Source organism: Choristoneura fumiferana, chromosome 2 (assembly GCF_025370935.1).
Source record: "Choristoneura fumiferana chromosome 2, NRCan_CFum_1, whole genome shotgun sequence".
NCBI lineage: Eukaryota > Metazoa > Arthropoda > Insecta > Lepidoptera > Tortricidae > Choristoneura > Choristoneura fumiferana.
In genome coordinates this window covers 15,284,139-15,307,702 of record NC_133473.1, presented here as the reverse complement: position 1 = coordinate 15,307,702, position 23,564 = coordinate 15,284,139, and the positions used below count along the sequence as shown (strand labels likewise).

General features: G+C 37.4%; 3 protein-coding genes across 4 annotated transcripts; all 3 read right to left on the bottom strand.

The window, feature by feature from the left end:
- Positions 1-2,452: 2,452 nt before the first annotated feature.
- Positions 2,453-3,462, bottom strand: LOC141445510 (uncharacterized). Its single transcript, XM_074111347.1, has 3 exons — positions 3,398-3,462; positions 2,826-3,198; positions 2,453-2,767 (listed from the first exon to the last, which is right to left on the bottom strand). Exons 1-3 carry the CDS (start codon positions 3,460-3,462, stop codon positions 2,453-2,455), a joined length of 753 nt encoding a protein of 250 aa, XP_073967448.1.
- LOC141445553 (uncharacterized) lies at positions 3,227-4,405 on the bottom strand. 2 transcript variants are annotated; one of them, XM_074111390.1, is made up of 3 exons: positions 4,315-4,390; positions 3,986-4,194; positions 3,227-3,597 (listed from the first exon to the last, which is right to left on the bottom strand). In XM_074111390.1, exons 1-3 carry the CDS (start codon positions 4,334-4,336, stop codon positions 3,574-3,576), a joined length of 255 nt encoding a protein of 84 aa, XP_073967491.1. In that variant the 5' UTR covers positions 4,337-4,390; the 3' UTR covers positions 3,227-3,573. The 2 variants fall into 2 exon arrangements, with proteins under 2 accessions (XP_073967491.1, XP_073967490.1); XM_074111389.1 differs by having other exon boundaries at positions 3,986-4,405.
- Positions 4,406-5,942: 1,537 nt separating this feature from the next.
- Positions 5,943-8,566, bottom strand: LOC141445552 (achaete-scute complex protein T3-like). Its single transcript, XM_074111388.1, has 2 exons — positions 7,899-8,566; positions 5,943-6,567 (listed from the first exon to the last, which is right to left on the bottom strand). The coding sequence occupies exon 1, from the start codon at positions 8,484-8,486 to the stop codon at positions 7,905-7,907; it is 582 nt and encodes a 193-aa protein (XP_073967489.1). The 5' UTR covers positions 8,487-8,566; the 3' UTR covers positions 5,943-6,567; positions 7,899-7,904.
- Between the last annotated feature and the right edge of the window lie 14,998 nt (positions 8,567-23,564).

The following is a 23,564-nucleotide window of genomic DNA, read 5'->3' as shown; positions in this document are numbered from 1 at the left end:
CGTACTATGAAATACATATATTGATACGACCTGTTACCGTAATATGTTACATTGTTGTCGTGTTTTGCGAGCCGTAAATAAGTCAGCTGTTAAATGTACATAATATAGGCAGTTTTGTGTACTGGATTTAGGTTATCTATGGCCACTTTTTCGAGCAGTGTCGTGAAAAATTTTTTTTTCAGACGGAACGTTGCTGCTAGCCTCTGATGGCCTTTATAGCTAGCATGAGAGCTAGACGGGCTGCTTGGCAAAAAGATATCCACTCGACAATTGATGAACAATACTAACCCTCGACACAATAGTGTTACTTGTTTGCAAATTTAATTTTGTATCTAATTAACATATTCTTTAATTTTCTTAAGTGCATAATCATAATCAATAATCATAGTTCCGTCGTGCACTATATACAAACAAGTTTTTGTTAAAAGTGATTGTATTTATATTTTTATGTTACTTTTATAAGTCTACCAAATCAAGTCAATCCGACCACTGGAAGCGGATCGAAACTAATTTGCAAAATTTGAAGCAAACAAAAAATATACGAGTATGAGGTGAAGTTACTTAAAGCTGAACTGCTTGTAGATAAATAACTGAGTTTCAAGTATTTTCAGCATTTATTTTTATTTTTCTACTCGCTTAAATTGCATTTAAAGTATCTATTTAACTATGAATTATATTTTAAGACTAAACCCTCAAAATAATTCGTATCTAGTTGTGGACATTACTAGGAAATAAAATATATCGTTTCGTTTCAAAATTGATTTTATTACAGAAACAACCTTACTGGTTAGAAACTGGTAATTTTTATAATAACTGTAGGACCGGGAATGCACAAATAAGACCTCGGATGCTCGATAAATCGAATTTTATTAATTTTTTCACAAAATACAGTAAATTGCACATGCAGCTCGTTGGCGCGTGCACACCCATCTGCCCATCTCGCTTTCTCGCTCTTTCATTCATCTCTCTCACACATTTCCTTACGTTCCGAATCACGCTTCCAATCCCACATTCGGTCATCCTGCAAACAGTCTGTCCTCAGACTTAATAACAGCAGAACAAACTAATAAGTAAGTAATTAAAAGTATAGGAAGTATTAGGTACAACTCCAAGAGTTCTCTACCTATTCCCAGAGGCATGGGAGTGCATGTCCCTGGCGATGGTGACATAAGTATATGTAAGGGTGGATAGGAACCACCAGAATACCTATGCATAGTTCACTACTACTACTACTAGTGCTACTAGTTCCTCCAACACTTACATGTGGAGCAATTTACATTAAGGTAGTGAAAATAGGACATTATCTTAGCACATATGCTATAATAAGAATAAGTACTGTAAGTGACTTAGATATGATCTAACTCACTAAAAGGCATTTTGTTGTTATATAGAGTACATAAACCACCAAATAACAAGACCAGTTCTGAGCTCAGAGATTGGACACTGGCCAGTGGAATACAGTCAGAAAGACCTATATCAACCTACAACAACAGCAGTTAGGACAACACTATGCAAATGGTCATGGAACACATGTGTGGTGTTACCAACAGTTATTGAGAAGAACAGGTGCGAACAAACAAACCTCAGTCGCTACCAGAGTCGTCATTTGTCGGCCAGGGCTTCATGGAGTCTGCAGCAGAGCTGGTCCTCAGAGGGCCGTCCTGCAGGCTGTCCAGTTTCTCGACTTCATACCGATCGCAGCCTTTTACGGCGACAATCTGGTAGGGTCCTAGGTATTTAGGTTTAATTTTTGTACATACCCCATATTGAGTTTTTCTAATAGCGACGACGTCTCCAACCGCGTAGATTCGACTCGCTTTCCGGTTCCTGTTGTAAGTCTTGGTGTTTTCATCTTGAATTCTCAATATTTCTTGTTTGGCTTTCATCCGCAGCTCCTCTCTGTCTGTCATAAAGTTTTCCACCATCTCCTGCTCCAATAGATTATATATCTCTATATCCTCTCTACATTTCATCTTGGTACCAGTGAGTAGTTCAAATGGTGACATTTTGATGCTCCGGTGGTATGTACTGTTAAGGGCTCGCTGAACACGACTCACATGTCTGTACCAGAGGGTTGGATTTTCAATGCACATCTTAGTAAGTATAGAGACAATATTCTTTTGAATCCGCTCTACCTGGCCGTTACCCCTCGGAATGCCTGTAGTAATCTTGACATGCGATATGCCTTCCTGTTGGCAATATTCTTTAAATTCCTGGCTTGTGAATGCTGTCCCTCTGTCCGAAATTATTCTGGCAGGATTCCCAAAGTGTTGTTGGTGAACTTTCAATTTCTCTATAGCTTCTTTGCTTGTAGTGCTCTTAGTAGGGAAAATCCACGTAAACTTGGTGAAAGCATCCACTACAGTAAAGATGTAATTATACTGCTTTTTCGTCTCTGTCATAGGTCCAACATGGTCAATATGTAGTGTGTGCAGCGGCGTGTCCTGTTTATCTATAGGGTGGAGATATCCTTCTTGCTTTCCTTCTTTTCTGGTTGCCAACAAACATGGAATACAGGTAAGTATGAAATTTCAACTTTCTTTTCTAAGTGTGGTATATAAAAATCCTTGCTGATGATCTGCATCATTTTTTTCTTGGAGAAGTGGCCATTATCATGAGCTCGTTTAATGATTTCAGTTTCTAGTGTCTTTGGAATAACTAACCGCTTCTCAAACCCTTTGTACAGCAGTCCATTGTCAAGGACATAGTCTTCAAAACTGTTTTCTTTCATTATTTCCTTTATAGCCTTTAAACCATCGTCACAGTCCTGTGAATACCTTATGCCATCATGTAGATCTGCAAATACTGCACCCACATATGAGTACCTGCTCAAGCATCGACATGTCGCATTTTTGACCCTTCACGGTGTTCCACTTCAAATCATAGTCTTGTAGCAGTATGATCCATCTAGCAACTCTAGTCGACATAGCCAGATCTTTCTTCTTTAATGTCATTTCAAATGCCTTACAGTCTGTCACAATTTTGAAATGAAATCCAAACAAATAATGGCGAAATTTCTTAACACCTTCCACAATGGCTAATGCTTCCAGTTCGTAGCTGCTGTATTTGCTTTGGGCTTCACTAGTCTTACGGCTGAAGTAGTGTACGGGGTGCAAGTCTCCATCTTCAATGCATTGTTGCAGTAGAATAGCAGAGTATGCCACACTAGATGCATCTGTATGCAGCTCTGTTTTCAGTCTGGGATTAAATATTGTTAGGACGGGCCTGAAGTCAGTTTTTCTTTCAAAATGTTGAAGCTTTTCCTGTGTTCATCGTTAAACTGAAAGACTTCATTCTTTTTTAGCAAGTCTGTCAATGGTTTTGCTATGAGTGCAAAATTCTGAATGAACTTTCGGAAATAAGAGCAGAGTCCAATGAAACTATGTAATTGTTTAACATCTTTTGGTTCTGGATAACGTGAGACTGCTTCAGTTTTTCCTGTTGATGGCCTGATCTCTCCATTTTCGATAAGATGTCCCAAGTATTCCACTCTCCGTACCATTAATTGGCTTTTCTTCCAGTTAATATTTAGGCCATAGTCAGATGCAGTCTGCAGAACCTCATTAAGTTTTTCTAGTGCTTCTTGTTCAGTCTCCGCTGGAATCAACAAATCATCGATAAATATAATGACACTACCTTTAGCAATTAAGTCTCTAAATATTATTGAAATGAACCGGGTAAACACTTTAGGACAGATGGCTATTCCAAATGGAGCCCTCAAAAATTCATATTGGCCTGTCATAGTGACAAATGAAGTATACTGAATGGAGTCCTCATGAACTCGTAGATGAAAATATCCATTTTCAAATCGAGGGCAGTAAATATCTTGGCATTCTGGCATCTGTCAATGTGGCTGTCAATGAGCGGCAGGGATACTGATCTTTCACCATTTTTTGATTTAACTTTCTATAGTCTACACAAACACGTAAACTGCCATCTTTTTCCTAACCAGCACTATAGGGCTCGAATATTCAGAAGTACTCACCCGAATAATGCCCTCCTCCAGCCACTGTTTTATTTGTGCATCTACTTCCTGCTGTTCCTTGAGTGCGAGCCGCCGAGGCCTCTGGGCGACTGGCACATCGTCCTTGAGATGAATTTGAAGCACAATCGGTGCCTCCTTTGTTTTGACGGGCACGTACGACGTCATCATACGCCTCACAAGTTGCTGCGTGGCTGGGCTAATCTCACCACCTATAATATCAAGATCAGACACAAAGCACATAACGTTTCGGAACCATTCTTCATTAGCGGGTAACAAAAACACCTTATTGTTATCCATGACCATTACAGTGTGTTGTAAGAAATTCTGACCAATTATTATCGGGTACGGCATTACATCTTTGGATACTATATGAAAACTAGTGTCTTTAAATGTTTGGCCATCAACACGCACTGTCGCGGTACACAATCCCAAGCACAAACCTTTTAGCGCCAAGTCCTGTCAACACAACGTCCGATTTTACACTTTTGGGCGACCCTAAACTACGATAGCACTCAACTGACATTAGATTAACGTCACTGCCCGAATCAACTAAAGCGTCAATGGTTTTTCCGCATATTTCCAGTGATTTAATCGGTTTCTTGTGAAACTTTCCTCCAATGTTTACATTCAATACGTCAGCCGGGTCAGTGTCGTAGACGTCGCGGGCGCCGCCATCTTGATAGTTACCGCCAGTGCTGCCATCTGCCCCATTCGTCGGCGTACGTTCCGTTTCAGAATCGCATTCGCAGCAAAACGTTGCCGAAGTCTGCTTGCTAGGGATGCGCGCAGATGCAGAGTTCGATCGCGCCCTGTTGCCATCTTGCATCCGGCGGAAGTACGGCTTATGTTGACTTGTAGTATCAGCAACGTCGCTGTGATTGCCGCTCTCTCCTTGTCGCACACCACACTGCGAGGCAAGATGTCCGAAAGTATTGCAATTAAAACACTTCGCACCTTTGTTTCTATGCGGGCATTCTGCCGAAATATGCTTGTTTTCTCCACAATTATAGCATTTTCTCGCTTCAACTTGGGATCGTGTTTGCGTGTTTGAGCTTGCTACGTTGCGCTGCCGTTGCCCTTCGACCTCATGCTTCGTTTTTCCCTTAATTGTTTCATAAATCTTCAATTTTTCTTTCAAATCACTGTAACTAGTTACGCCGTACAGCATTTTGTTTTGTTCCCTGTCCATGATTCGGTCCAAGTATAATCATATAATCTGGACACGACTCGTCACGTTGTTTTTTTCTAGCACTCATCATCTCGTGGATCGTCTTCGCATCCATGGAATCTGTGAATTCTTTGATGAGAGCCGCCTTAAGCTCCAACCATGATTTATGCGGTCGCTCCGCGCGTAACCACAATGCCGCGGTCCCGTTAGCGCTCGCCTCGCCACCAGCAACTGCTGCAGCGGGGTCCATCCGAAAATTTCAGCATGATCTTCAACGTCCTCTATCCATCTAGTGACCGCATAAGTTTTATCACGCCCGCTGAACGCCGGGATTAGGTCCGCCGTCATATGCAACATCGCGCGTCCACCGGATTCACTCTCGCGCTCCTCTGGGTCGTCTTGCCGACTCTGCCGTCGATTTTCTTTCCCCATAATTCGTCGTCTCGTCGTATAAACGTCTTCCGTCTTCAATTTGTGCTTCGTTCAGACGGGCGTCGGCGTGGCACATGTACCGTTAGGTTAACCGCCGCTGTCGTTCGTCTTCGTCGCGTCGGCGGATATCTTATTTTGCGAATCCCGGACGAGTCCCCAAAATGTAGGAAAGCACAAATAAGACCTCGGATGCTTGATAAATCAATTTTTATTAATTTTTTTACAAAAAACAGAAAATTACACAGGCAGCTCGTTGGCGCGTGCACACCCATCTACCCATCTCGCTTTCTCGCTCTTTCATTCATCTCTCTCACACATTTCCTTACGTTCGAATCACGCTTCCAATCCCACATAACTATAAACAATATTGTATCACTTAATTAGCGTACAACTTAACATATTAGGAATCTCTCTTAGGGTGCTATAATTATTTATACGAGAAGTCTTGTGTCTCAATAAGTTTAAAATGAATTTAAAGAATTATTTCGTTTCATACTGTTTTATACAAAGCTATTGGTTATGTACTACTATAAGTAAGATCCTGAACGATGTAAAATATAAAAACTATACTTAAAACTAATGACTAGATAGCAATAATAATTACTTAACAAAACTAAGCCTTACTGGAAGTAACGTAACTTTAAGGCTAAGCTAAGGCACAGCGATCACTTATACGAGATACTAAATGCTTTATGTGGAACAAATGATCGAATCAGTCTTGGTTGCTATTCCATGGAGGTACGAGTATGAAAAGCAGTAAGGTATTCGGGCGGTGCGCCGCGCGGCGGAATGCGTCGATGGGGTCGTTATAGTCCACCATTATCCCCTCTCATTAGGAATATACTGATTGCGCTTAATTAGAGGTTCTCTCGAAGTCCCTCGCGCTCCAGCGTTCGAGTCCTGCTGCCAGCGAATACTCTTTTTTTTTCACAATCTTCGAGCCGCTCAATGGCCATACTTTGATCACCGTAGTGTACGGTTCCTGGGAAAAAGAAAAAACAATGTTTAAAGTTTGATTAACATTGATCTACAGATTGGAATTGTACTTCAGGGATTTTAATGCAATCCTGTCTTTGGCGAGATATGGCAATGACGTACGTTTCCCATGAATACTAAACTGGTATCACCAGATGTTTGCTTAGAACTTAGCAAATATTGTAACACGTGTGCTTCGCTCACCGCCCTTCTATTTCCTCTTGAGATTTCGTCTTCCGGCACTATAAATTAATAGACGGTGAAGCGAAGCGGCTCAACAGGTTTTTTGCTGACTAAGTTTACTAATTTGAGATATGGCGCTACCTTTGCTTAATCCATCGAGCGTGTAAGTGCCATATGGCTATATGATTTTTTTGTCTTACGATGACCGGATGTAGCATATTGAAATTAAAAACAGTTAACAATCTGCTACCACATGCGCGAAATTAGTCTACAAGGCGCCTTTTATTAGAATAGTACACTTTTATGATCAATTTTCTCACTACATGCGGGGTAAACCACAAGATTGTTAGAAATAATTGCTGTTCGGCTTTCAAGTAAAATAGGATGGTAGAATGCGGGTCCCTTCTCGTTTATAGAACCTGATTTTGCAGAATAGCCATTTTACTATGAGATGAAATAAAAAACGTCTACCTAGCGGCTAAGCTTTTATAAAACGACATATTTCATGATTCGCCATTGTCGAAGACGGTTCTTTTGTGTCGTCCTAATTTAACAAAGAGACCCACCTACACATAGATAAAGTCTATCCGACGGTTCAATGCGCAGTCATAATAGGAAGTGTATGTTTACTTTTTTTGCTCAAAGGACGAAGCCCGTGAATCTACATTTAAATTGCGTAACATAAAAGACGCAGGGTCGATCCAGTAGGTAACCGTGACTAACGGATCAGAAATGAAAAAAAGTCAAGCCTAAACCGTATTGAAATAGGTAAGGTGAGGTACCTACCTGATTCCCGTTTTTTGCAAAGTAGGAACCTTGAAAATTCTTATTTGATCAATGTAGCCGCGAACCTTCACGAGTAAAAAGATTATAAAAATAACTCTACTTAGTCTCCATGGTATAAGTACACCTACACTGTAAAATATGTGACGGGTTTTTTTATATTAATTCCTATTTTATCAACGCACGTCGCGTCAAATGTAAACACACGTGATAAGAAATTATCAAAGCTCTGAAGTTAATGTACACAAATTTTAAGGATTCATTCATAAATAAAATACTGTTGTAACAAGAAGGTTATCAAATATTTTCAAAGGAAGTTACCTTTGGGCAAAATTTTAGAAAATATAATTTATGAAAACAAATAACATTTACCTGTTATCACTGTTGCTGCCACCATGATATGACATCGAGTAATTCTTCATCTTCAGGGCTCATAGGTTCGTAATTATCGTAAGCGTCATGACAGTGCGGGCCCGCTGAGCTCTCGGATACCAGGGAGGGGGCCGGTGAGTGCGACTCTTCGGATGAAGGCGGTGTCTGCGCTCCACTACTGGTCAGTCCCAGACCAATCTGCATTTCTGAACACCCTTCTTCACCTTCCTCCAATAATCGTTTCAAACTCTTGATATACTCAACAGCCAGTCTTAATGTGTCAACTTTGCTCAATTTCCTTGAAGATCCTCTACCACCAGCCAGAGCGGCTGAAACAGCTGAAGGAATGTGTTGACGGAGGGCAGCAAATCCATTGTTAACTTGCTTCACTCTGTTCCGTTCGCGAGCATTTCTCCGAGCCACTGATGCTGGCTGGGACGGGTACTGCTGATGCAGATAAGATTTTTTCTTGCATCGGCCAGGATCTACAGGAGCGGGTGCTAATCTCCTAGGTGCAGCAGTTTGCAGCTGCGTGAGCTTCTGGTTGACACCGAGATTTTGGTAAGTGTGAATGGCAGCCATCGGCATCGCGTGAGTCGTGTCGTAGTTCGTGGATCGAGAGCGGGAGCACGTGTGCGTGCGGCGCGAAGGTAGCCGGTGGATTGGCGGAGGCGGCGCGCACCCCCGACGCTAAGTAGCGCGCGCGCCGGGCGGCGAGCGGCGGTGGGGCGCGTGCCCGGCGCGCGCGGCGCACGGGCCGCGACCCTCCCCTCCCCGCCCGCCCTGCTACAAGTAGCCCTCTGATCAAAATACGCCGGCGCTTATTATGCCATAGAGCGAGCAGTAAGCTCGCGCCGCTATTGTTGCACATCGTTGCGCATAATTATCCTGTCCATTACCTTGTTCGGAAGACAAGATCTTCTCGTATCATCTATTTAGGATCGAAGAGAATAGGCACTGCGCCATCGCAGCTCGACGTCGATATTGTGTTATTAATGTCTTAGAGCTTTTGTTTTATTAATAGGCTACGTGAAGTTTTTGCGACAATGTTTTAGTGCGCAAAAAAGGATAATTGGATACATCATAACCCACCGCCTCCTCGTTCATTATATTCACCACCGGTCTATAATTGGTGTGTCGTCGTTCTATGCGACAGGTGCGCAGGTTGCCATCCTCGCACAGACCTAGGCTTTAAAATTTACCAATCGTAATTTTAGTTGCAGACCAACTATAATGTTAATGAGAAATTAAGAAACACATTTGCATCCCCAAGAAGAACAAGTTGGTTTTTAAAACCAACTCCTTCTTAGCGAAAAAATCATGAAGTCTGACCGTCACATCTATGTGATAAAACATAATGATTTGTTTCATGGCATAGAAACTACATTAAATTGAACAGATAAGCATTTTTCTCCATCAAATATATTTACATAAGATAAATTAATCAGTCCGTACCTACTGGGTCCTTCCAAGTTTAGGTTACGACGTAATGCGTATTCTTTATACATTAATTAAAGCTAACGTTTATTCAGCATCGAAAGTAACACCTATATACAGTAACACGTGCACAAATCTTTTTTTTAAGTCTGTGGGAACAATTCTTAGCTATAAATATATCGGCGCAGTGTGTGGTGGGGTGGCTAGCAGGTTGGCAGGTGCGCCGACACCGGCCGAGAGGATCGTGCCTCCAAATTGTCAATCACGAATCTGACCAAGTCGACTATTTCTAGTTTGCTCTAGGTTCCAAGGACGGATGTATTGGATTTTTGGAATTTTTGAACGTCGAGTAATAGAAGAATACGATACAATATAATGCAATGACTCTTTATTGTACACCAGAAATAGTAAGCGATACAGGAAACAGAAAATAGGTAAACAGAAAGAAAACTACAAGGTAAACAATATAGGCGGCCTTAAGAGTGATCTCTTCCAGGCAAGAATTTGTAGATTTAAAAGGAAAATATCATTAGACAATTGCTACCTACTTAGATGAAAAATAAATAGGTAGGTATCTACGACGGGGGCGTGCCATAATTCATAATAGGTAGGTAATCATTTGATGTAACATAATTTTTGGTGATGCTAATTTAACTAGACTATTGATCGTGCAAAACTACAGTTTGGTTCAGGTTAGCCAAGATTTATTGCATAACAATCTATTCCGAAAAAAAAAAAATATTACATGACATTTTTTTAGAAGCTTTTATTTAGGTTCACCTGTCACGTTGTCTGTCTGTCCTATCTGTCTGTAGTCAAATCTTCCAACTCCAACAAATTCGACCAACTTCCAGTAATCGGATTGACTTGAAATTGGCATACTTATGTAAACTGCGTGACAATACAATAATCTGAGGTAGTGACATCCTGGGTAGTCCGGCCAGGATCGTCTCCGCAGCACGGAACTTCAACGGTTGATGGCATCGACTTGAAAGTTGGTATGCCAATGTAGTTTGGGTGAAAATGCAAGTAAAGTTGACAAAAAGTACAGTCAGCAAAAAAAGTTTGTGTTTTTTTTACCAAAAACTTATTTTATACTTGTCTTTACGTGATTTGTTACGTACCCATAGGAAAGTATAAGCCTCGTATTCATGGTATACATTTTGTTGAGCAACATTGTGGAATCAACTAATTTTAACAAATAATTTCAACATGAAAAAATATTAGGTAGGTACTGAATCTCATTGACAAATAAAAATAACTCTACATCAATTAATAAAATTACAAGATTAAAAAAAATCTCAATCAAAGCTCCGATTAGAAAGAATCAAATTGGCCTTCATTCCTAAAACGAGCTCACAGTCGCCATCTATTTACATCCCCTAACGCAGAGAAACTAAAATCAATGGTAAGGTTAGCGTTAGTTACTAAGGTAGCGCCACCCTTATCGCTTCCGTGTGACGCGAATAGATGGCGCTTCTACTTTAGCTATGTACTAATGTGGCATATTTTTTGGAAATATACGCACCTACGGTGTTAGCTAATGTTTTAGTATTATTTATTTACATCGATACTCTTCTGAGTTGATCTGACTATGCACTTATCTAATATAAAATAGTTAGAAACACAAATTCATTGTTGTAACATGCTGCTTACCTACTATTATAACAAGCTAGTCAATTGTCTAAAGGTGGGTACTGACCAACGTTACGAGGTGTAATGTAACATGTTGCACAGCGAGCATTCGTGCAGTCAGTACTTAGTGTTACGGGGAAACCAGCGAGCAACGAGCCGCTCGTTGCTCGCTTTGAGTGCTCCACCCGGCTGTCGGTTTTTTGGCGAATCCTTTGACTGTTACGCGGTTCAGTCAGTACGCTGTAACAAGTCAGCCATCTTTACTGAGAGTGGCTGGCGAATATGGAGCACAAGTTTTGACGAGCAACATTACGCAAATTTTGAGAACACAGCGAACATGCTCCATGCGTAACATGCTCGATGCGAATGTACATTTCACCTCGTAACGTTGGTCAGTACCCAGCTTTAGAATAATAAAAAGCCTTGCGTAAAAATACTTTAGGTACAAAGCCATTAAAAGGCAAGCTTTCCCGCTCTGTTTGTTAAGCGAGATCGATTTATTTTTATATTACCAATCCACACCCTGTTATGATATCGTCAATATTGACTGCTGAAGTCCATGATAGATGGAGTACTAAAAGTTGATGGTACAATTTTCTCCCTCGAAGCGACGATTATCTTTTATATACGGCCAGTAGCAAACAACCAATTAGTAAAAGGGCGAAATCGAGGTGCAGGGCTTTATGCACACACCTAACGGCAAAGCCATTAATTAAAAATATAATAAAATGGCAATCTAGACTGCCGATAATCTCACCCTTGATTGTACATAATATATCTTTGAGACATTTGCACTGCGTTTAAAATATTGCGTTGGTTTCAGTACAATACCGGGATTCATCGGACACTTGGAAACCAATTAATTGCAGTCACGCATTGTAATGCGACCATGTGATATTTTTCGCGCTGAAGCTTTAGACTGTCTGATGATATTAGTATGGCCATAGCGTTATAAATGACGAACAGTTGTAATGTAATTCACGTAGAATAGGCATAAAGTTGATTTATTTGGTGAGATTTCCAACCACTGAAACAAATACTGCGCAGAATTTATGATAGCATATACGTAGGTAGGTACCTTACCTGCAGATTATGACACAAACCCATTAGCGCTTTACTACAAAAAGCTAGATTATTGTTAATTTAAAAGATGTGTTTAAGACATGTCATTTGATAGAAAAAATATATTTCAAGTTTGTTGACGACATGTTTAAGTCTTTCATGGTAAAGCCTTTATGGTTGTGTAACAACGGTTTTTATATGAAATTTTATTTCCATGACTTACTACAGAGCATTATGACAATCATGTCCTACTGAGCACTTACTTTGAACAGTAGGAGATGGTTCGAGAGTATCAATTACTCCAATAATTAGTAGATTGAGATCTTGATTCTTAATTGAATTACAAATGGACCATAAAAGGTTCCAGGCATCGGTGAGAACTGGCAATATTCAATGCACATTATGGCGGGACACTTTTACGATAATGACTATTCGCAAATTATATCGTCACTGGAATTCGTCGGATTTTAACTACTTCATACCTACTGAGACTTATATCATTTCATTGACAGTGTTAATAGACCTTAATAAAGTAATAAATATAATGAATAAAATACATGATGATTTTATTTTTGAAGGACAAATTTTATAAATAAGACTGCTTTTTAACCATAAAGGTGTTGAGGTGAGACCTTAAGTCCGTGAGATTCCAATGCCTATATTTTATAAAGGCTTGTCAAAATGGCTTATGGGCACCACTGGGGACCAAAGTGCTGGTAGCTTCCTCGCACTGCACAACGTATTCAACATTGCGAGACATGAATGCCAGCATCTATGGCTCCATGCCGCGCGTGAGCTCTTATTTACATTTATTCCAGTTTCAATTTAGTTCTTAGCTAGATTTTTCGTCAAGTATTTAACTTTAGGTGTAATAATCGTTAATCTTATTATTTGTCAAGTTATCACATATTGCTACATATTGCTACATCTACATGTTAATTATTATAATTGAATATTATGTTTTTGTTCTCGTCTTGCTTGCTGCACGTGTGGTTGACCGTGTCAGTTGTCAATGTCAATGTCATGCTTGGCTTGTGTTGGTAGCGCTGACCATAGACAGTCGCGTTCACAATTAGGCACGGTCCGGTCGCACGTGCAGTGTGCAATGACGGCCTCAACGGTCCCACCGGAAGACCAGCGCCAGCTCTTGAGCCGGCATTATGCTGAGGTGGGTCCGTTTCGTGAACAGTAACACTGTGTTATTTTCTTTGTCTTACTTCTATGTAATTATTCTGTCACTGTTCCGAATAAATGTATTTTCTTTCTTTTCTTTCTTTCTATCAATATTTATGACATTTTTATATTTTGACATTTTGATATTTAAGTAAGTATAAAAATGAAAGATCTGACTAAAAGTCTCCACTGTATCCTTTATGAAATAAATGTTTTTTTTTCTTTCTATTTTCTTTTTATTTATCTTGCAGTTACAAAAAAAAATTGCATTGCTTCTTGACACTATTTCATGTATCTTCTATGGGGTTACGAGAGACATATTAAGACCCATTAAGTTGAATCTAAGTATGTTTAAGGGCCCATTATGTTGCTGAAACATTTTTTGTCATTTATCATTTCACAATGTAAGAGATGTGGAAGTCAAGAGGAGAGGCCTTTGCCCAGCAGTGGCACACAGTTATAGGTGAAATATAATAATAATAATAATCATTTTACAAAAGCCTTAGTAGATGGTGTTGATCATAAGTATTTAGGTACATCTAGATTTAAATTAAAATGTCCTATCCTTAACTTATTGTAAACTTAAAAGCCCATCACTTATTTTGTAACGTACTGTAGTACCTTAAATGATTTGAAAACCTTGTGTAACTTTCTTTCGAATTGGGCTTTAATTTAATTTAAATTAAATATTTTGCAAACATTTCTCGTTGTATCCAACAGCAATAAATACGAAATGTAAAATTATCTCATCGTAGGTATTGTAATTATATCACCCCTGACCACTATTTTTTCAAATCATCACGAAACTTTATCTCATCAGATAAATACTTCGCCTATCTTAAGCGTGTCACAAATACAACTTTGCCTAAGTCTCAGTAATTCAGCTTGTAGCGAGAAGTACAAATGATTTAACTAAGCGCGTAGACAGAGACAGATATCACTTGTCATCGGAACAAACGCTGTCCAACACTGTGTCTCTCTAAATAACGCTAGTTGTCGGCTATAACTCCTCTAACGACCGCAAACTACACCTCAGGATCCCTATCATTTAATAACAATCACAAATAAAAAGCGCCACGGTAATGTATGTTGTAGAGATAATGCAAAATTCGTATTAATTTACATGCGACTATGCATCATGCATGCATGCGAATTCCGACTCCGTATGGATTATTCGAGTATTTCTTTCACACTAGTTGTTCGTCATAAATCACGGAACACTACCGATTACGGTTATAAAACCCTTAGCTTGCCAGTAAAGTTTTATGGAATTATTTTATTTGACGTTTCGAAGCGTGAAAATATTGCATGCTTTTTTTATTAATCCCACGTTTATTGTGTTCTTACGTTGGATTTTTAAGCAAGTAATCAACAGGTTTTGTCAAGTACGTACAAAAGCTTCTCTTTTAATATAAGCAAGGGTTTCCTCAATAATAGCAAGGGAATATTTTGTCGATGATACTGTAATTCCGTGTTACCAACAACAACCAACTTACAAATATAGCAAATATGGTAATTTCCAGCTGGTATACGTAAACCAAAAATAACTAATTTTAATGCGATCCTGTAAAAGTTGCCTCTAGTCAGATACGCTATTGTTGTTTACGCGGCATTGCAGTATCAACGACGATTTTATTTCATACAAACACTAGTACCCGCTACTTCGCACAAGTAAATCATAAGATCCAGCAACTGAATTGAAATTTAGGGATTTAAAAAAAATCCCGTAGTGATTCCCGAAAATAAATTTCTAGTTTTCATTGACGTTACATTAAAAACAATCATGTCAAATGTCATGGCTCTAAGCCCAGCGGTTGTTATTTCGAGATTTTATCCCTATCCCGTGGGAATATCGGAATAAAAAGCAGCCTATGTTTCATTCCAGATATCCAGCTATCTACATAGCAAATTTCATCCAAATCCGTCCAGCCGTTTCAGCGTGAAGGAGTATCTAGATCTTCGTGTTTTGGTGTGTCCTTTTATGATCTACCATTTTCATGGTGTACAATATAAAAAATTGAACAAAATTAAATCAATTAAATTAAATTAAATAGAATACATTAAATTAAATTAAAAAAAAAAAAATCAATTAAATTAAAATCAAAATCACTCAACAAAAAAAAATTCAAATAAATTAAATTTCAAAGCCATACATTAATAACCATAAATGTCAGTACTCAACTGATTAGTTAATTTATATTCCAGATATTCTTTAACTGTATAAAAACAGTTAGTCAAAAGCCATTTCTTCAACATAATATTAGTAGGATGTCCAGCTATCTACATAGCAAATTTCATCCAAATCCGTCCAGCCGTTTCAGCGTGAAGAGGCAACAAACATACTCACTCATTCACTCACTCACAAACTTTCGCATTTATAATATTAGCAGGATTAGTAAAATCCTGGAATTTGAATGCAACTAGCAAAAGTAATGGTTTAAGAGTAGCTGCGGGCAAGGTTATATAAAAATCTAGTTTATTTGTAGAAAGAGCTACAACTGGCAGTGACCGCAGCATAGTGCCGGAGCAAACACCGCGGTTGGTGTATAATTTCGCGTTTGCTGACACGAAGGTTCCTCGGCGCGGTTGCCATTCCACAATATATCACAGGCGTACGCTACAGTGTAATTCGTGTAATTTATAGGGTACTGAGGACTAGTAGCGAGGCGCCCGACACAGTTAATAGTGGGTAACCACGCGACAGGCCTTTCGAATACGTAGGAGTACATTCGCGCACGCCTTTCTAACCAACGGCTTTATAAGCCTATTATTTTATGTAAATTGTTTAATTAATTGTTATTGAAGTCGCGTGGCAACTGTTTTTCATTATATCATGATAAATTTACCGTGATATAATGAAAAACAGCTAGTCATAAGATTATTTATAAACTTATGACATTTCCGGTAGTAAACCATGTTTACTGTTTATATTACTTTGCTACCAACTTTTTCTGCTGTTTTGTATTAAATCAGCGTAACATAGGTAGACATTAGTAATGGCTCCTAGCTATGGCTACTGGCTCCTAGATTCACGCACTTAGTACCTACCTACTTGTCACTTTTACGTGTGTGTAAATATATTGATATGAACTATATTAATTTCAATAAGAAGTCACGATGGCCCAGTGCTTTGGCCTATGGCCTCTCAAGCAGAGGGTCCTGGGTTCAAACCTGGGCACACCTGAGTTTTTTGGAACTTATGTGCAAAGTTCCATTAGCACTGATCAAACTATCTGTAACAGATTTTACGGCTTATGATATTGGTCTTTATTTAAATAGGGGCCAAGTGACATCTTACAATAAGTATGTATTCAATTATATAACAGAGTGCTGGGTAATTAACCCTATTCCAGGCGAAGTGCATATAGCAAACACATAAATGTACCTACACAAATATTCGACCTTACCAGGTATACAATATGGTAAAAAAACATTTGAAATCGTTAAAAATATTATTAGTTTCTAAATTAATCCCTCATAGACAAACAACATAAAACTATGATTTCTTTTGTGATAGATAGCACATCTAACCTCGCGGGGCCTGGAAAATGGAAAAGGGTTAAAGGTAACTTAATAGGCAAACTAATAAGTACCTACCAATGATTACGCAAAGGCACTTATATCCACTTTATTTATTTTGTTTTAAAATTCTAAAAGAGTTATGCAGGGTATTTATAGCACCGTTTAAGTACCTGTAATCTGCCGTGATCTCCACTCAAGTAGACACGAGATAAGCTACACTTGTCTCTATCTTGTTAAGCTCTATGAGAGCCTACCTTAATATTATCTTGAGATTAAAATATAATACTTAGTTATCTATTAAATGCATATTAACAAACACAGCCTATCTGATATTTTATTTTGACGTGGCATCGTTTTCAGTCAACATTTGATTTAACCGTGTTTCAGCTAGTTGAGAAAAAAAGAAAGATAGAAATTTTTCTTACGTTGGTGATTGTCTAGCGCAAACGCCTGTTGGCATTTTCTTCACAGGCACAAGCCGAATAAAAAATCAATGTCTAAAAAAATATACATTACATTCACTCGCTCGTAATGCATACTACAAGAACCTGTGACAACAAGGTATTATTTATCTCTTCCGTAAGTATGAACTTCACACACTAGAAGATCTTTCACATTTCGCATAAAACAACAAATTGAATAACTTCAAATAGTTAAACACCCCAATATGGTCCTTTACCAGTGATACCAAAGTTGAAAATAAAGTGTAACCTGTTCTCGTTTGACGATTGTATAGAGCCTATAGGTAGTTATTTATCGCTGAGCGTCGTCAAATTAATATCTTTTGATCTTACATTGTATCGTATTTAAAATTAATTATAGAATTTATGTTTAAGGTGTGGATGGCGTCTATTTGCAGTTTGCGGTGCACTGACTGTGTGTTTGTTAAGTTACAAATCTTATATCTTTAGACGAGCAATTAACAAATATAAGAGGACACATTTTTAAAATACCTACCTATATAAAATTAAATAAAGGTTACAAAAATAATCAAAATTCAAACAACTGCGATTAATTCCAATTGGATAAGAATACACATTAATAAAAAATAAAATCTACCTGGAAAACTAAACTAAAATTTCCTAAAAAATATTTTTAGAAAATTTTATTTTACCACTTAGTCCGCGTAATTAACAAAAAGCTATTTATGCAAATTTACAGCTTTCTAGCAAAATCCATATGCTGAGCCGGTGACAGACAAATGGACTTGACGAAATTCAAGTGCTCCTTGTTGAATCACGGAACCCTTAAAAGAAATTACGTACTAAAAGTCCAGAGTGAAAAAACAACGATTATAAGCATTTTATTTTCAAGGCCATATCATTTAAGTAGTTTTCAAATGCATAAATCAAAGAAACATCGTTATTCGAAATGAACAGTTAACGTCATAATAAAATTAAGTGATCGCTTTTGTACCTTGTCATTTTAACGTCATGTTTGAAAAGCACAGGGTACAAAAGTGATCACTTATCTATAACGTTAACTGTACTGTTTAGCAAACACCTACACCAATTCTAAGCACAAATTACAAGCACCGTTACCAGGCGTACCAAAACATACCTATTGTTTCGACACGGCTTCCCATTGGTTAGCTCTATGCCTCTTTCGCAGCGCTCGTCCAATCACAGCCGAGAGGTTCTAGCAATAGATTTGCCGTTAGACAAAGTCAGGCCTAGTGCGCATGCTCTGGATTTATAGGCAACCAATGCAAACTGGCTAAGCTGTAGGTATTAAATACGAACTTCAAATAGATGCTTTTCTTATAAGACTCGTGTAATATTGCCATGTCAGGCAAAGATTCTTATTGGAAAGCTCTTATAAGTTTTAGTTCGACCTACCTATTTACTAAAAGGGTAATTTTCTATATTTATTTGCAAGTTTCGACTTACACATTACAGATTCATGTTCGCCTTATCATTCTTAAATAAAAGGATTTAATAGTAAAAACAGGGTATCCCGTAAGTAGCACAAGAAACTAAAATGAGAGATAGGGGCGCATCATCTAACAATTCCAACAAACAGAAAATTATCTTAGTAGGTAAACGTCTCACCATTTTCGAGAAATTTTGAAGGTCCGACTTTTTTTTTAAACCTACACATGCTAAGATTTAAAGAAGAAATCGGAAGAAAATTAGTTTTTGCAAAACTAATAAAAACTATTATTGCAAAATCTTAAGCACAATATAAAAATAATGATATTTTATGTAAATTATAATATAAATCATCATTAAAATATTATTAGCAATTTACTCAAATATTTAGATACCATGATCATTACCTTTTCCTTTGAATACAGAGATAAGGTCGGTATCTAAGCCGTAAAACCTCTGAATGTAGTAGATATTTTTACATAACGTAGGTAGTAGGTACTCGTAGGTATGTATAATAATTCCAGTAAAGTTTTCACTTTTATGTTGAGTTTTTATTTCAATTCAAATTTAAAACTTATAAGAATCGTTTAAGAATCTTATAGGATTAGAACCAATCATGGACATACTAGGCAAAGTAGTACTCGTTAATGGACAGCAAAACCTAAATGCTTTATAGCCCTCCATTCATGGGCTATATATGAAAATCAGTCAGTTATAGTTATAGTGTTGGTAGTTTTTAACCCCCGACGCAAAAAGAGAGGTGTTATAAGTTTGACCGCTATGTGTGTCTGTGTGTATGTCTGTCTGTCTGTCTGTGGCACCGTAGCTCTTAAACGGGTGTACCGATTTGAATGCGGTTTTTTTTAATTGAAAGCAGGTTTTCTAGCGATGGTTCCTAGACGGTTCTCTATTGGATGGCATACAATTATTTGTAATATTATTGTTACGCATAATTGTTTTTAGCCGAATTAGCGATGTGCATACCTACTCATCATTACGCATATTTTTTTACGCACAAAATTAAAAAGCATAAATACAGAAAGCATCATCTTCATGAAGACTAACGTCAAATAGCATACATACAAAAAGTCATAATAATAAAATTTGCATCATTACAAAGTGCATAACCACAATCACGAGCCTGATGCACTACGAGAAAAGGTTTTTCTGCGTTGCTATTCTAATAGCTTAATATGCCAAAATTGTAGTAGGCCAAAGTATTACTATGCGACAGTACTATTATACCAATACAAATTATGCCAAATCAATTATGCGAAACAATAATAGTCAAAAAAAATATGCAATTGAAGGGGATCCCTTCTTAGACAGGTTTTGTCAAAATCGGTTCAGCCTTTTTTGAGATATTGTACTTTGAAGTAACAAAGTCGGGGGCTTTCCAACTTTTTGTTGGTTAGGTTAGGTTATAAAAAATGAAGTAGGTATCTATCCGTTTTTAAAACGGGTTTTGGGCTTGCGGTAAAAAAATATCATTATTGTTTCTTGTCCATAACTGGTGCTAGATGAAATAAAATTTTCCAATACGAAGTTTAACCCTTCAAACGCTAATACTATTTTGTAATGAAAAAGTGTCTCGTATCCGGACACTTACTTACAGACAACGTAAAAAAAAGAACTTTTATATCATTTTAATTCGAAGTTTTTGCCATCTCTAAGCACTTGACGTCAAATATAATATAAGAGTTAGAAAGACAATGGAATCTTTATTTCGGGTCTGTTTCACCACTCTTTTGTAAAGTCCATGTTATTTCATTTGACATTATATGCGATGCCTTTTCTGTTTAATCTATATGTCAAATAACAAGAACTTAGTAGAGAATGATGGAAATATGTACTCTAATAACAAGCGCCAGGAAGGCATGCCACCGCATATCAGTGCAAAATTGTACTGTCGAATCTACATATTATAAGCAAAAAATTTGTCTAGATAACTTACTTTCCATGTCTTTGTGATGTGTCACAGTAGGTATGTTACAATGTAGATTTTATCATTTGTACGAAATAGTAATTTTGTATTCTAAAAATTCATGGCATGAACATAAAACTTAACAATAATTCAACTAAATCCATTCACCTCATGTCGCCCATTTAACTTCCGAACACTATCACATAGAATGCGACTTTTACTTTTGTCACAAAAACAAAAGACTGCCGTGACGGATCGTCACGTAGCGACAATTTCATGTCATTAGCGAGACGTGTTATAATCTGTGGTTGGCGCCAGATTTAATTCGTTGTGTTGGCAGCACTGCTTTCCTTTCATATTCTTATGATATGGTGTGAACGTGACGTGATTTGTAATATCGTATCAATGAGGGTGTCCGCGGGTGTATTTTGTTTTCCGTTTACGTAGTAAAGTAGCGTCTACGTGTTCTACAGTAATTGTGAATGGGTTGTTTTTGTGATATGACATTAAAAAAAGGGTTGTTCTAATGTGAGAAACACAGATTCTCATGCAGTTTATACAAAAGACATCAACGAAGCGATCATAAACATTCAACGGGCATTTTGTATTTGACACACTACGTACATTTTGAATGACTATGCATTCAAATTAATCTGTTATAAACTTTTCTATGCAGTTAGTATGTACAAAAATATTGGAAAAGATTTTTTTATTATTTATTATATTATTTGCACCTTTTATTACAAACCCTAATTTTAAGTGACTATTACAACGAACCTGAGAGCCGCGAATTTACAACAAAAGTACTTTTTTGCAATAAACAGATTATTATTCTAACCTCATAACAAAACGATTACAAACAATCACTCAACTCAATTGATACGTCGTAATTGTCTGTAATTGCGAGGCATTACTTTCGGCAAAGCATCAATTTGAAGATGACAATGAGCCGCGTGCGTTCATTCATTGTGCTTTGGCTTAAAAAATACGGCAAGTCTTGGTCCGCTTTGGTGCAAATCCGATTTGATTAGTTTAAAATTATTTTAACTATTATGAATTATTATTAATCGAACTTTGCACGTGTAAGTCATTAGATTCAGCATTTGAATTTATATTCCTGGATTTTACTGAATTCTCCCAAAATTATATCGTGCTCTTTATAGACGTTGCATTATTAAAACAGTGTCATATTTCATGACTCTATACTCGTACCCAGCGGATGAAATTTCGAGATTTTATCTGAGATTTTATCAGTGGTCGGATTGACTCGAAATTTAGTTTACCTAAATTACGTAAGTTGGATGACAATGCAAGTACAGTCAACAAAAAGTACAGTCTGCAAAAAAGCTTGTATTAAAAATGATTTTTTTATCAGAAACTTATGTCTTACTGTCTTATTGCAAGTGTGCAATGTGGTTAAACCCAGCCCTTTGGCCCAACGCTGCGATTATGTAGTTTGAAATGATTGCCTCTCGTTTAATAAGTGGCTTCTTAATTCTTGATTCAAAGACAATATTTTAAATAATGACACGTTGCTACTTCCTTCTTGCTCTGAATTCTAAATAATGACAGGCATTAAAGAGTTTGCAAGCATAAAACCCTTCTGCAAAATAATTACCTGTGATACAATGTTTGTGCTTAGGATAAGGATTTTCTAAAATGGTATTGTTGTGGCTGTGTTTTTTTATATCACGGGACACTTTCCACCGAGTAAACTAGTCTCAAAGTAAGCAAAACTTATATTATGGGCATACTGCGGTAACAAATAAACATACTTAATAAGATATATACATACATAAATACGATACAAAATAGTCAAAATACCACGCACAGGACTTATCACGCTATCACACACGAGTAATATTTACCTCGACGTTTCGGCAACACTACAGTGGCCGTGGTCATGAGTAGACTGTAATGTTGCCGAAACGTCGAGGTAAATATTACCTACTCGTGTGTGTTAGCGTGATAAGTCCTGTGCGTGGTATTTTGACTATGAGTGAAAATCACGAAAGTTTAAGACATTATACGATACAAAATACGGAAAACTCCAGCATACACATAACGCACGATGCACGATGTCTATTCTCTATTCTATTGTTGTTATTCTGTATTTTATACTTAGTCTATTGGGGCGTAATGCTGTTTTATTCTTCAGATCGCATCTCTAAACCGATTTTCGCGAAATATTGTGGGTACTTAATGTTTTTTTTTTATTTAGTGTCTGCTTTTTTTTCGTAATGGTGAAGCTATGGGGTTAAAAAATGTCAAAATATCATATTCCAACTATTTAAAAAAACTCGTGAAGTTTACACGACGTTTCACAGAGTCAATAGTAATGTCATGGTTTTAAAGTTACGGTAATAAATATTATATTATAATATATAAAAGAGAGTTAACCAGAGCTGTCGCTGTTCTCTACAGGAGCAAAATAAGATTGGGAGATTATAATATGCGTAGAAAAAAGTACTAATTTAAACATAAGGCACAGAAGTCAACTTACAATAAACGAAAAGCCTATAAGCTGAAATAAAATAATAAAACTAATTAAAAAACCTTTTATGGTACAATAAATAAATAAAATGAGTTGAATGGCGGCGGGACCTTTTTGTCCCAGTCCGTTGATGAAGATATCTAATTAAAACACTGAACTGTTAAAGTTTTCGGAACATCCATATGTATGAGTGTGGATTAGCTCTGGAGAGTAAATTTGTGTTTTTTATGATCAGATGGGCGCCCGAATTTGCTGCTTGGAGTCACAATGTTTATACGCTTTTACAATGTAAGAGGATTAAATCACGCCACGAAAGGATTCAATTTCGTTCAGCAAATATTTAACACGAAAGTCCTATAGTCTAAAGATGAAATAAATAAATAACCTTTTGTTGGAATAGCAATTTGGTGCATTGAAAAAAGTAAGTTTATATTTGTCAGGTATATTTTTATACAGCCGAGGTCAAAGGTGCATACACTTTTCACTACCTTAACACTGTCACTTAATGTTTGAATTTTTGTAGAAAATTGTCAGATGGCATTACAGTG

What these genes read in the sequence shown, in the direction of transcription:
- LOC141445510 (XM_074111347.1), bottom strand. Translation starts at nt 3,462, where the DNA reads ATGGAGAGATCAGGCCATCAACAGGAAAAACTGAAGCAGTCTCACGTT. An exon ending in GTTATCCAGAACCAAAAGAT is followed by an intron (nt 3,199 to 3,397) that starts GTTAAACAATTA and finishes ATTTAATCCCAG; the next exon opens with ACTGAAAACAGAGCTGCATA. An exon ending in ACATGTCGATGCTTGAGCAG is followed by an intron (nt 2,768 to 2,825) that starts GTACTCATATGT and finishes AGGTATTCACAG; the next exon opens with GACTGTGACGATGGTTTAAA.
- LOC141445553 (XM_074111389.1), bottom strand. Translation starts at nt 4,336, where the DNA reads ATGCCGTACCCGATAATAATTGGTCAGAATTTCTTACAACACACTGTA. An exon ending in TGGAGGAGGGCATTATTCGG is followed by an intron (nt 3,598 to 3,985) that starts GTGAGTACTTCT and finishes TGTTGATTCCAG; the next exon opens with CGGAGACTGAACAAGAAGCA.
- LOC141445552 (XM_074111388.1), bottom strand. Translation starts at nt 8,486, where the DNA reads ATGCCGATGGCTGCCATTCACACTTACCAAAATCTCGGTGTCAACCAG.